The 12,765-nt window shown below is 34.2% G+C and overlaps 4 protein-coding genes and 1 non-coding gene across 5 annotated transcripts; 1 reads left to right on the top strand and 4 right to left on the bottom strand.

The window, feature by feature from the left end:
* Positions 1–129: 129 nt before the first annotated feature.
* On the bottom strand, positions 130–1,564 carry Jhbp13 (Juvenile hormone binding protein 13). Its single transcript, XM_068294864.1, has 3 exons — positions 1,049–1,564; positions 831–977; positions 130–481 (listed from the first exon to the last, which is right to left on the bottom strand). The coding sequence occupies exons 1-3, from the start codon at positions 1,512–1,514 to the stop codon at positions 330–332; spliced, it is 765 nt and encodes a 254-aa protein (XP_068150965.1). The 5' UTR covers positions 1,515–1,564; the 3' UTR covers positions 130–329.
* LOC137581591 (U5 spliceosomal RNA) lies at positions 650–769 on the top strand. The gene has a single exon (XR_011033199.1). It is a non-coding gene; the product is annotated as a U5 spliceosomal RNA (small nuclear RNA).
* Positions 1,565–3,358: 1,794 nt separating the features above from the next.
* On the bottom strand, positions 3,359–7,113 carry Jhbp14 (Juvenile hormone binding protein 14). Its single transcript, XM_068295051.1, has 4 exons — positions 6,893–7,113; positions 3,910–4,290; positions 3,697–3,843; positions 3,359–3,634 (listed from the first exon to the last, which is right to left on the bottom strand). The coding sequence occupies exons 1-4, from the start codon at positions 7,005–7,007 to the stop codon at positions 3,480–3,482; spliced, it is 798 nt and encodes a 265-aa protein (XP_068151152.1). The 5' UTR covers positions 7,008–7,113; the 3' UTR covers positions 3,359–3,479.
* A 1,936-nt stretch (positions 7,114–9,049) lies between these two features.
* Positions 9,050–9,649, bottom strand: Mabi (Mabiki). Its single transcript, XM_068294983.1, has one exon. The coding sequence runs from the start codon at positions 9,647–9,649 to the stop codon at positions 9,050–9,052; it is 600 nt and encodes a 199-aa protein (XP_068151084.1).
* Positions 9,650–11,464: 1,815 nt separating this feature from the next.
* On the bottom strand, positions 11,465–12,588 carry Prosalpha6T (Proteasome alpha6 subunit, Testis-specific). Its single transcript, XM_068295218.1, has one exon. The coding sequence runs from the start codon at positions 12,508–12,510 to the stop codon at positions 11,626–11,628; it is 885 nt and encodes a 294-aa protein (XP_068151319.1). The 5' UTR covers positions 12,511–12,588; the 3' UTR covers positions 11,465–11,625.
* Positions 12,589–12,765: the final 177 nt, after the last annotated feature.

The following is a 12,765-nucleotide window of genomic DNA, read 5'->3' on the forward strand; positions in this document are numbered from 1 at the left end:
ATATGCTGACCCCTGGGCGTCATTTCGTCAATGAATTTTAAGTTAGTTACGCACAAAACAACAATTTAACGCTGAACTGGGGCATGACAAAATAGTAATAAAATAAAAACAAAAAAAAAAACGTTAAAGTACGAGAAAAACTGTTTTTTTTTTCAATCATTCAGGTAGATAATTGTTAATAATAAAGGGCGCCTAGAATAAATTTAACCGCATTTTTAATTATCAGCAATGCAAGGCGAAATTTATAGTTAATAACTAAATTGCAGTCATAACAACTATCTACGTAAGTTAAAGCTTTTCAATATATACATCAGTTTATAATGTAATTTTTATTCCTTGAGAAACTGATCGATGGGGATTTGTTGCAAAGACTCGTTGAGCATACGTAGAATGAGGGGCTGCCAATATTGACGGGTCTCCGGTAAAATAATTCCATATATATCGCGCCAATACTGATTCGCCACATTAAGAGCAATTTGATCTGAAACAAAACAAAAACATTCGATTAGTACATTGCAACTAGCTTAAAATTTCAGCCCTTGAAGTTATGCTAAGGACACACAAGAAATATTTCTCAACTTTCGCTTAGAATTCCCAACCCGTTAAAGTATATTATGCATGGAGAGGACCCTTGGTTGGTGGTTGAAAATCACTCTGGCTTCTCTTCAGTTGTCGAATAAATCTTTCGCCTTTTACTAAAGATTTCCGTGGAGAGGGGCACTCTAATGAGTCTAAACTGAATTTTTCTCCTAGAGCCTAGCGACTTTGGTTGCCGGGCCAATAATACATACATTTGCACAAATATTCAAAGAAGAGAGAGAGAGACTTACCCAGTTCGGGATCTGGGAAAATGCCGTTAGCCTTGATGGTCAAATCTCCGATCTTGGGAGTGGAATCGATGTCGTCTAGTCGCACAAATCGCTTGCCATCCTTCCGATAGATTTCACCCTCTGTTCCGGTCGTTATTTCAACATCAACTAGAAGAAATAAGAAAATATTTTTATTTAAAAACTCTGTTCGTTAGCTAAAATCTATGTAGTTTACTTACACAATGTGACATTAAAGTCGCCTTTGGGCTTCAATTGCAATTGATTCACCTGCATGTCCGCCTTGTAGTTGCCCAAAATGTTCATCTTTGGCATTTCTCCGACAAGGCGAAGTTTAATCTTGTCGCCCTTGATCTTGAGGCTGACTTCTTTGGCCCTATAGAGAGCAAAACCGTAGATTTTAACATTCCGAACACTAATGCGACCCTTCACTGCGCCACTTTCGTATCGAAAACTTGTGCGATTGAGTAAAAACGGTTCGTATGGAGGTATTTTCAGTTTGGGATTTCCATTCTGTAGACGAGGTATTAGCCCATTAATAATGTCCTTGATGCAATCCCCGACGTGCTCATCTTCTGTAGAGCACTTGGCAAAGTCATCAGTTGAAATGTATTCGGTATCCGTTGCAGGTGCTGCAGTGGCTGTCCTCCAAGCCAGCAAACACAATATTCCTAAAATGCACTTCATTTTGTATGTAACCTGCTATTCGAACGTTTGTCTTCCAACTGAATTGTTGAGGCTCTGTGACGAGCTATTTTATTCTCTCTCTTTGTAACTGAAAATTAGCACAAATATTTTACTTGCTTGTACTAGACTTAGTCAATTTTACTTGTAAATCAATGGAAAACATTATCGACTTACGGTTAGACTTTGACTGATCGCAAAACCGGCTCCGCTTCTCTCTAGCTTTTTAATGTCGTATTATTAAACAAAGTTATTATTGGAAAGAAAAATATCAAATCAAACATGATTTTGCATTTAAGCAGTTTCTTATTTAATAATTACCTATACTACTATATCATGGGCTACTAATTTCTTGGCTGCCATTTAATTGTCCGCATCGAAGGGCTTAGCAGATGATGCCTGAAGAGGGTTACGAACATGACTCAGACTTGTATCTAAAGCTGTTCTAACTACAACTGTTTAAAATTTCCATTTGATTAAACACAACTAGTTTTTGGTTCTTAATAGCAAGGCAAATAAATAATTTTGCTTGTTGAAAGATCTTATTCAATGAAGCCTTAAAAAAAAAAAACGCCATATCACTCTGAGTCATTTAGTCTAGTCTGAATATTTCACTCTTATAAACAAAAGATTATCAAAAAAGAATAAAAAAAACTACTTCTTTATGCCCAAGTTCAATTTCTCATTGTTTCTTCTTATTGTTTGAATAAATTATTTGCGACATTATTTGAAATTGGCATATGTCAGCAAGGTCTTTAAAATAAATCTAATAAAGTTACATGATTTTCACATTAATTTATATTTTACAATTTAAATGACTGGCAAGTGATGAAAGCTATTAAGCATCTTAACTATTTTTCATATAGTAAAGTAATTCAATTTATCATTTTAGCACGGGCAATGGGGCTTCAATTCGACATAAATTAAGAAAACTTTTGGGATCGATTTGGATTCCCCCTATATTAATAACGTCCTCCATTTTTGACGATTATTATAATAACATTTTAATTAAAATCAATAGATAATTCAATCTATTCAGTTATTTATAGTAATTGCAGTTCATTCCAACTTAATAATCAAGTGAATATCATTTTACCTACAATTACAATTTATTTGTTTTTTGACGTTCTCTGATCAACAAATCTGTCAATTTCGTCTCAGTTTTTGTCCGCCTTAAACATTGTTAAATCAAAATTATTGAAAACTTCTCCTCAGAAATAGTCTATTTAAAAAAGATAAAAATGAGGATTAAAGTAGTTAATACTACCTTACTGTCTGTCTGAATTTGATGTTTGGGAACTATTTAACTAATCTTAATCCCATTGAATCTTGAATCCACAGGGCTTAGACTTAGGATTCTTCGTAATGTTGATAATAATAAAATAATGGATTGTTTAATAATCCATCTATGTATATATATAAACCAATAACAATATCATTCAACATTAAAAAAATGTTGCCCAGTTGTTTGGTCAAGGGGCAGAAATAATTTCATTAGCTCGAAATCGAATCATTTTAACCCGTTCGTTACAGGAGTTTTCACTATAGTTATTTAAGGAGTTGTGTGAATTATATTAACTTATGTGAATTTAACTCCAAAGAAATGATCATAATGAGTTGCAAATACAAAACTTATGCTGTTGCAGAATTTTTATTTTGAGCTAGATAACGAATTCCCTACCATATTCCTCTTCCGGAAATAGAGAATGCCAGAACCAATTCTTACCTTATTCTTATCCTAAAAGTATGCTATTCCAGATTTTCAAGGAATATCCCAAATAATAACAATAAAGTGAGATCTAGCACAATAAGAAATGCATGAAAACTTAAAATTACGACAGTTTTTTTTACTAATTTAAATATTTTATTTCGATTCATACAAACTATGTTAACACCAGGATAAAGTTAAAGCAACCATTTTTAATTACAAATCCTACAACAATTGTTTAGTTAGAGAGCATGGAAGTTCTATGACTTGGTCACAATCATATCGAATGGTAAAGCTGCAAAGAAATCATTGGCTGTCTTTAGGATCAAGGGCTGCCAGGTGGCCAGAGTTTCGGGCAACATTGCCTCATAGAGTTGGCGCCAATATTGATTGATGAAATCCAAAATGACGTCGTCTGCAAAGAGACAATGAAAATTTGTTTATTTTCTGAAGCAAAAACTATTTTGATAAACTTACTTAAAGCTGGGTCGGGCACCAGGCCATTGGCATAGAAACGCAGGTCACCGACTTTGGGTTCAGTCTCGAACTTGGTAAGACGCAAATAAGTATGACCATCACGCTCATACAGTTCGCCCATGGGTCGCGCCCTCATGGAGACATCGGCTATTATGAATTTCATGAAAATTATATAATCATTTGTAATTTTTGGTCTCGTTCTTTGTTGCTTACTCAGAGTCACATTGAATCTGCCCTTCGGCGTTAGTTTCAGATCGTTTAGCTTAATGTCCGCCTTGTACAAGCCCTCGACAAACATTTTGGGAATATGCGAGTTCAACTCCATCCTCACACGATTGTTCTTCAATCGGAAATCAACTTTATCCATAATGCCCTCGCTCAAGCCATGAACCACAACATCCTTCATGGCAATGCGTCCCTGCAACAAGCCCGAATTGTAGTTGTACGAACTTTTGCCCAACTCATAGGGATCGAGTGCTGGTATGTTAAGTTCACTAATGCCATATTTCATGCGTGGCGTTATCTGTTGGAAGGCCTGTTTAATGCACTCGTTGATATTGAGATCATTCTCCTGGCATGTGGGTATATCGGCAGCTAAACAAAAACGACAAAAAAACACGCACACATTATATTTGAAGCCGGTTTAATGGTTTTCATTGGCAACCTTGACATATAAAGTTTTTTAACTGGTTATCTCATATCTATTCTATGATCTATGCTCAGAACGTGACAATTTTCTAGTTGAGAATTTGTTTTTTTTTTTTTCAGTTTTCAAACATTTATTTGTATTTTGTTTTTAATTGTCAACGTCATGCGCAATTTATTTGTTGTTGAACGCAACAAAAAAAACAACTAAACGCAACTAAATTCCTACATTCAATTAAGAATCATTTCTGTTTCAGCATTTACTAGATACACTATCACAAGCATTTCATGGAGACTATCATTGACTTCTAGCTTTGCTTTCAAAAGTTCCATCTGGACAAATCTCTAAGAAAGCAAAACAATATTGAGTTGACTAAGAGCAAATTCTTCATATTCGTATGAAAGACACAAAATACAAATATATTAGCAAGAGTATAGGAACTTCGTTGAATTTTCAAGCTCATTTCATTGTTATTGTCGCTAAATCTTTGCCGAGGAGGAAGGTCGTCGAGCGGAAGCGGCAATTGGCTTGAACAAACAGAGAGCGACCCAAGCTTCAACATTCCCACTGACATCGACTTGTCTCATTCTATTTTTATGTTCGCCAAACAAGTTATTATTATTATAAGTACGATATTTTTATAACATTCAACTCATCTCACGTGCAACTTAATGAACAAAATCTCATTGGTAATTGTTCTCCTTGCCAAAAAAAAAAAAAACAAAAGCCCAGACATTTGCTATTGTTCTTGGCTTAAATTTAACTATGCATTTGTCTGGTACTATTTTTGGCAAAATAAATTTAGATTTCTCGACACGATAAGTTTTATTCGAAAGGGGATTTCTTTGAATAATGGTTGAACAAAAAAAAAAACAATGTGCAAGATTTAAGATCTTGCGGCTAAATTTTTATTTTTGGCAAATTATTTGCATCTTTATACGACAAATTATAAAACAACTTCACATAGCCTCTTCTGTGAAATATCTTTGATCAGCATGACAATCCACATTATGTTGATTAAGTAATTTCCTTTTAAAAAAAATGGTATGCTAATAAGTTACACTTAATGTCCTTTGTTGTTCTTTGCAGAGTGTACTTATGTAAAGTTGAGTTATACAAAAAAGTCCTTGCAAAGTGTCATATTTTTAATAATAAAGTAACTTTGTTTAGTAAAATTTTAAATTTGGTCTTTCATTCATAATCAATCCGAATGAACAAATGCAATTAACAGTATAGTTTGTAGTTTTCTCTATTCTTTGATTTAAGTTTCCTTTTTTAATCTTTTCTGAGAATATTTTCTGGTTTTTCGACTTATTTTTCGAAATGTTTTCCCTCTTTCCCTTTTCATTTGACTATGAGCAGCCAAAAATGGCATTGGCAAAGCACAGAAATTACGTTGCAGACATATAAATAATTTTGTATTCCTTTTTTTCTGTGGTTTTCAATTGCCTTTACCATTTAAAGAATTATTTGTCGATTATGTAAATATTCTCAAAATTGTTTGAAAATCTGATTGCCTATCTGGCATACTAATCATATAATTATATACACCCATACTGCCAATATGGACATCTATATATGAACCCCCTTAACACATTATCTCACAAAATATCAATTAGATATGATAATAACGACAATAAAAAGTATAAAATACAAAATGTACTTTGTTAAAGTATAATTTGATTAAATTTAGTTCCAGTCGAGTGCACGAAATTTAACACAATTTTGCTGGACTTTTGTTAAAAAAGTTGTTATCTATTGCATCGATTATTCAATCTACGTAAAAGCAATGTGAAATCTAATTAACTGCAACTTTTTGTCGGATATTCTAATGACAAATTGAGTCATAGCGTGTTTCACACGATTATTTCGAGAGGCTTTGCAACTAGTTAGACAAAGTGCTTAAATCTTTTGGATTGTCAATCACATATAGACTTTAAATCTGATTTAAGGGCAAGGCAAATTGTTAATGAAGCTTATTAAAGCAACGACTAATAGGCTAATATTGACTAAAAAGTGATGTCAAACTAAATTAGCAAAATTTTTAAAATATTTTACAGAGAAATAACTAATTAATAGTTTTGTATGTCATCTTCAGCCAACTGTCTGGAAAGCCGCTAGATTATAAAATCCACAAAATCCTTTTTAATTTTTAGAATATCAATTAGATAAACAATTTTAAAGTATACAAAACTTAATGATCCTTTTTAATACTCATGCTCATCATAGATAAAACATTTAGTTAGTAAATAAATTTAATTTTTATTTTTTTTTTAATCTATTCTCCTTAAGTTTCATAAAAAAGACAGTAAGATCAATCATAAATTTAACCTACATGTAAATTTTAAATGCAATGTTTTAAATCTTATTTAATAAGACTTTTTTACAAAATATTCTCTTTAATATTTTCCATAATGTTACTTTGATCTTAAAAACTTAATTACAATTTTTATATATCTCATTATCAAATCAAGATTACGTGAGACTTTAAACGAATGACTTAAGACACAAACTATATAAAATTCTAATCACTTTTCTACTTTAACTCACGCAATTGTTTGATCGGCTTAAAATCCAAATGTGGTAACTCAATCCCCGCATCGGCTGCCCAGCATAAACAGCCACACAACGTGACTAAAATCAAAGTATTCAATACACTCGACATTTTGAATCAAAAGTTAATTTGTTGCTTTCCTATTATTTCTATTCACACGCAATTTTCACTTTCAGTTTGACGACTCTCCATGCAAATGCGAAACGACTTCTGAGACCCACGACTCGAGGCAGCCTTGTATTTATGGCAAAAGTGAAACAAAACAAAAACACAAATCAAATCGAAAAGAAAAACGATGAAATGAAATAAAATACAGAGAAAACAATAACAATCATCGGGAACCGGGCTCACTTTGATTCACAGCCCAAGCTCAAAGCAAAACAAAGCAACGTAAAAGCAAAACGATAGCAAAGCAAAACGCTAGCAATAAAATACAAATGACAATATTAAATTCCCTAGCAAAACACAAAACAAAGTCGTGAAGTTGGGAAGCAACCAGCCAGCCGACCTGATCACAGATCACCCACGAACCGATCCGCACCGGGCTGAGAAGCAACCCGACTACCGGCAGCTGTCCGATGCGCTTCAAGCCAAGTTGATGTTTCCTCATCTCTTGCCCATTTGTTTTGCTTTTGCTCTGCCTCATTGGTTAGGCTAATGAGATGCTGCTAAAACTGCTGCTGCCCAGGCAAGTCTGACACGTGAATTCGTCTCGATCTATGTCTGACTCTGGAAAACTAACTTTGACTTACATCTAATTGAAAAAGTCAACTGCATAATTTAATCTACAGTACTTGGTACCTGCACTTAGGGTTAGGTTTTCCAATTTGCACAGATAGAGGTAACTTGCGAATTGTAACTTATGGTCAATATCATAAAAGTGAAGCTGGACTTCAGTACAGATCTATTAAATTGATAAATATAGATTAAAAATACTGATGAAAATGATTAAACTGTTTCAAAAAGTTTAAAAAACGCAAAGGAATTCTTCTTATGAGGTCCCAAGATCTTTCCATAATCAGTTTTTGCTCTTTTTCTATAAATTTGCAAATTACATGTATTGAAATAATTTGTGTAAACATTGTCGTTCAGATAATCATTTTTAGGGCTTCTAAACAAAACAACCCTAAGGAATTTAAAGGTAGAATGTACATATTTGGGAAAATAAATAAGTATTACCACTAACCATTAGTGGTATTACCTTACCATTAATTTTTCAATCATCCTCTGGGTAAGACTGACCTTGTCAAGTACGGATATTTTGTTAAATCTAAATGTTTATTATTCGTTTGTATTCTTTTCTTAAGCATTCCATCCTTTCAAAGGGTCCACCACCAAGTATTCTTTTTAGAGGATGCTCAGGACATTTCCCATTGATATAGGACCCATGTGCTCAAACATTTTCTACAAATTGCCACCGTTAGAACTCCCATGACTTTGAATTCAAATTACTAAAGGTTGGTATTAACCAATTCAGCAATGATTTTTAAAATATTTGGACTCATTTTGTTGAAATTCAATTCCAAGTAATTTTCACTTGATAAAGAGTAATTGAAAGTTGCATATATTTTGCCAAGTAGTTACTCTTTTATTAAATCATCATCACACTTGTTAATCTCTAACAAGAAATCTAGGATGACATTGCAAATTGTCCGCTTAATTATAATAAATTTAATTCTTCCAGCTTATTATATTTAAGTCGTTAACTAGAACCACAAGAAAAATACAATTTTGTAACAACAAATAACCGAGTTTTTTTCGGTCTACCATAAACCAGACAAAATCGTTTTGATGCTTTAATTTGGGAACTTTGAAGCATGATCAGCGATTTTTAAATTAGATAACTAATTAATTTAAATCACCGTAAATAGAGATCAAAGGTGCAAACGAGGTAACTTTCCATTTAAGAAATTTTCCGCAGTAGATGACAACTTTTTAACTTAACTTGTAATGGGAAATTTAAATAAAATATTGTTTTCCTGTTATACATTGTATTGTTTTTTTGATATAGAAAAATCCCATTTTAATATTAAACTTGTTTTTTTATTTCTCATAGAAGTGTAAAAAACAAAATATATTCAAATTAACCTAATAAATAAATCTAGTCACACAGTGATAAGTATATAATACATAACTTAAATCGAAGTCTTCAACTAAATCCCGTAAACGGTTTCCCTCTCTTTGCTCCCAATTAAGTAATCTATGCTGAAGTTCTTGCCAGCAACGGGCAGTGGGGAACTTCCACTCTTCGATTGATTTCCCTGCTTCTCGGCCAGTTGGTTGAGATAGTTCAAGTAGACGGTGGCTCGCATACTCTGCTCGACAATTTTCATATGTTGGCTGGTGAATTCCTTGTACTGCTCCTCAATGGCCAAATGTTCCAGTTTCTTGACACGCCGACTCATCCGGCAGGCAATTGTATTTTTATCCCGTCGCTCCTGGTCCTTGGGTGTGCGTTCCTTTTTGGGAAATTTCCTTACCATATTGCCGTGATATTTGCAGATGTCCCGCATTGTGGCAGGACTTATGGTCGACAGTGTGGACGAGGTGGTGGATTCCGATTCGACGGACTCACAGATGGAGCTGTTGAGACGACGACGTTTGACTCGAGGCTCGTAAAAGACACCAAAGTCACTGCAACTACTTGAATCATCCAGTTCCAGTGGGGTAGTGCAAGGCGATGGTACTTCGATCTTCTCCTCTTTCTTAGCAGAGCGTTGAAAATCAAATTTCTTATGGCGGTAGGTTTCCATGATGCTTTCTTCTTGAAGACTTAAACTTGACTGATGTCCTGTGAATCGCTAGCCTAGCTTATATATACATACATATGTATGGACTTGGTGAAAACCACATCGGTGGCTTATCAAGTTTATGACTTTGTTTACACCAAGAGTTATTGGAAGAATTCTCTTGCAAAACAAAAACAAGGTCATAAAATCTGCCGATCAGCTGATTTGCCTGCACTTCGCGCACGCGTACGTCTATTTACCTCTCCCACTCATCTCTATGGTGTACTCTCTCGCACTCGCAGCGATATCTACCTAAGCTTCGGTTGATGGTTTCTCTTTTTTGTGCACGTTTGTTCTTGCTTGCATGACGTACGGATTTCATTGTTTGCCCATCCCCGTAGGTGGCAAAATACTTACCGCACCCTTTGTTTGTTCAATTCATTCAATCGTTGTTTGTTCCTCTTTTGCAGATAATTTTCTATTGTTCAATTTCCATCAGTTTTTGCTCAAAAATGCATGTACAAGTATTTTTGTGGGCTCATTTGTTCTCTCCCTCCACAATTTTAGCATTCTTCATTGTCTTTGCTTCTATTGATAAGATGCTGATCTGGGTCTGGCTTCATGTTGTTCCTTCTGTTCATGCAGTTTCATAGTTTTCTTTTTTTTGCTGAGGATTTTTTTTCTCGGAATTTGGAATGTGTGCCTTAAGATAATAATTTCTGACTGCTCTATGACTTTTACTCGGGTTGCAAAAGGCAGTCGCCGTTAGTTGATAAGGCGAAATGATAGTAATCTTAAATACTTTAGGCAAGTATTAATAATTATTGTAGGTAGAAAAGGGAAGACGAAACCTTATCTATGGCTGAGTTTGAATTACTTGCAGTAATATCTCAATTTGACATAAAGATGTAATTGTTAAACAAAAATCAGGGTAGGCTGCAAAATTTGTATCATATGCACCTCATTGAAGTCTTGTTTCATAGAATGATACTAGTTTTTAATACTCGTTCTATTCATTGTCTAGTAATGACTAAAATTTGTTTGCGACTCATTGCAATAGTTAACATTTAACTTATTTAAGTCTTACATCAGATACATCTCTTAATCAGAATAAATAAGATGTATATTCTTTAGTTTATATATTAATTAGTAAGTCGGCGTTTAAATTTTGTTGATACCTAGAACCATTTAAAAGTTATTTCTGGTTTCATTTTTGTTATCTTGGAAGCGACAAGTAAGCTGAGAGACTTTGTATCTATTCTTATCAGCAATAATTCTATTTAAAATAATATTGCGTAGTTTAACTTTTACTTTCACTTCGGTTCACTTTCTGACATATTAATAAGATCAATGTCTGGTAAATTTTGAATATTCAACTTTACTTTGACAGTAAAATAACCAAATACTTTAGTCTACTTAACTAATTGACTTAAATAGATAAATTTTATTCCTCGACTCCAAATTTCTCGCTTTATCGTTTGTCGTGACAAACTTCAATTATGGCGATATATAAGATTTGCACAGTGACTCGTTTCGCCAAATATGCAACCAAAACCTTTGAAGTAAACAGGAAATTTATCTAAAATCTTATGCATTTTGTCTAAATTTGTTAGATGAGGAAAACATTTGATACAAAAAATAAAAACAGAAAACAATATCAAAATAAAAACAATCACTGTGCGATGGACAAACATTTATAAATAACTATGATAAATTGCTGTTTTCCACAAGAAGGTTTAAACTTCTTAACATTTGTCTTTTTTATTCTTTATATCTTACTTTTAATTGTAGTTAAGTTTGGTTGTTACTAACTAATCACACTAAGTTCCTTTTTTTTTTTTTAATTTTGTCAGTAGTTTAATTAAGGCAAGGAAAGTAATTCCAAGCAAATAAGTTAAATCTTAAGAATTTCAATACGAGAATTAATAAATTTTAAAGCTTAGAGAACAAGAAATAATTTGGTTACAACTAATTTGGCATATTTTCTTAACTTTGTCCATCTAGAGAACTCTCCCGGGATCCGAATCAGTACCTTCTGAGAGAGGTTCTCTGCGACGTAGGAAGTCCTCGTCGTTAGACTCTTCGGCATCATCATTACCATTATATTCATCATTAACATGATCATCATCATCCAAATTATCATCCGATTCATTGACTGACACATCTGGTTTATCCAGAGTTTGAGCCATATTTAAATATTTGACACAATCCTCGTCAGAGAGAGTGATGAATGATTGATTCTTTCCCACAATAGCTATGGAAATTTTTATATTCTCCCCACAATCATTGCCCAACGAACTGCGAATGGCCTGTACGCCATGACAGATAAGCTCATCCTTCGTACTGGACAAATAGCTAGGCAAATTACGTTCCAAATATGTGCGAGAACTCTGAGATCGTGCGCCAATGGCCATTGCTTTGCAATTGATGACATTGGCCGTTGGCATCACTTGGTAGATATACGGCTCTATATCAAATCCAGCTATCAGCATTCCCACTCCATACGGACGGCGATCATAGCGTTGCGTTGTGGGCTGCATTTTGTTGCCCAGATTGGTGACCAGTCTAGTTACTGGATACGTCGAACTATATGAATGGCGATAGGCCATGCATTCGGTGCGAAGATATTGACACACTTGTTTGGCATCGGCAGTTAGACCAGCAATCGATATGCCCACATGGGAATCGATGCCCATTATCTTTCGCTGTATATCATTCGTGTCACCCTCTGTGCGAGAGAGAGCTACCAGGACTGCAAATTCTTCGCTCTTTATTCCCACAGTAACCATTCCCTGTTTCACTGCCTCCATGGCGTATTCGACCTGAAAGAGTCGCCCCTGGGGACTCCATATCGTAACATCATTATCATATTGATTGCGGAACATGGCAACGATATCGATTTAGATTATTCTCTTACAACACTCGTAACAAAGGTGACATTAAAGTCAAGTAACCAAAAACAAGCAAAAGACTTAGAAATAGACTAAGCAGCTGATTTTACACTTTTGTTTTCGAATCAGCCTTCTCAGTTTGCCTGATTTAGGAAGCAACATTCTCGCCAATATTTCGGCTACCAAATTTGTGGATGTATAGTAGGTACTTTAAGTGATTTGCATCCCGCTGCATAATTTAGTTATGGG

This window comes from Drosophila tropicalis, unplaced genomic scaffold, assembly GCF_018151085.1.
Source record: "Drosophila tropicalis isolate 14030-0801.00 unplaced genomic scaffold, ASM1815108v1 contig_845, whole genome shotgun sequence".
Lineage (NCBI taxonomy): Eukaryota > Metazoa > Arthropoda > Insecta > Diptera > Drosophilidae > Drosophila > Drosophila tropicalis.

What these genes read in the sequence shown, in the direction of transcription:
- Jhbp13 (XM_068294864.1), bottom strand. Translation starts at nt 1,514, where the DNA reads ATGAAGTGCATTTTAGGAATATTGTGTTTGCTGGCTTGGAGGACAGCC. An exon ending in CGACTTTAATGTCACATTGT is followed by an intron (nt 978 to 1,048) that starts GTAAGTAAACTA and finishes TATTTCTTCTAG; the next exon opens with TTGATGTTGAAATAACGACC. An exon ending in TTTCCCAGATCCCGAACTGG is followed by an intron (nt 482 to 830) that starts GTAAGTCTCTCT and finishes GTTTTGTTTCAG; the next exon opens with ATCAAATTGCTCTTAATGTG.
- Jhbp14 (XM_068295051.1), bottom strand. Translation starts at nt 7,007, where the DNA reads ATGTCGAGTGTATTGAATACTTTGATTTTAGTCACGTTGTGTGGCTGT. An exon ending in TAAGCCGATCAAACAATTGC is followed by an intron (nt 4,291 to 6,892) that starts GTGAGTTAAAGT and finishes GTTTTTGTTTAG; the next exon opens with CTGCCGATATACCCACATGC. An exon ending in CAGATTCAATGTGACTCTGA is followed by an intron (nt 3,844 to 3,909) that starts GTAAGCAACAAA and finishes AATTCATAATAG; the next exon opens with CCGATGTCTCCATGAGGGCG.
- Mabi (XM_068294983.1), bottom strand. Translation starts at nt 9,649, where the DNA reads ATGGAAACCTACCGCCATAAGAAATTTGATTTTCAACGCTCTGCTAAG.
- Prosalpha6T (XM_068295218.1), bottom strand. Translation starts at nt 12,510, where the DNA reads ATGTTCCGCAATCAATATGATAATGATGTTACGATATGGAGTCCCCAG.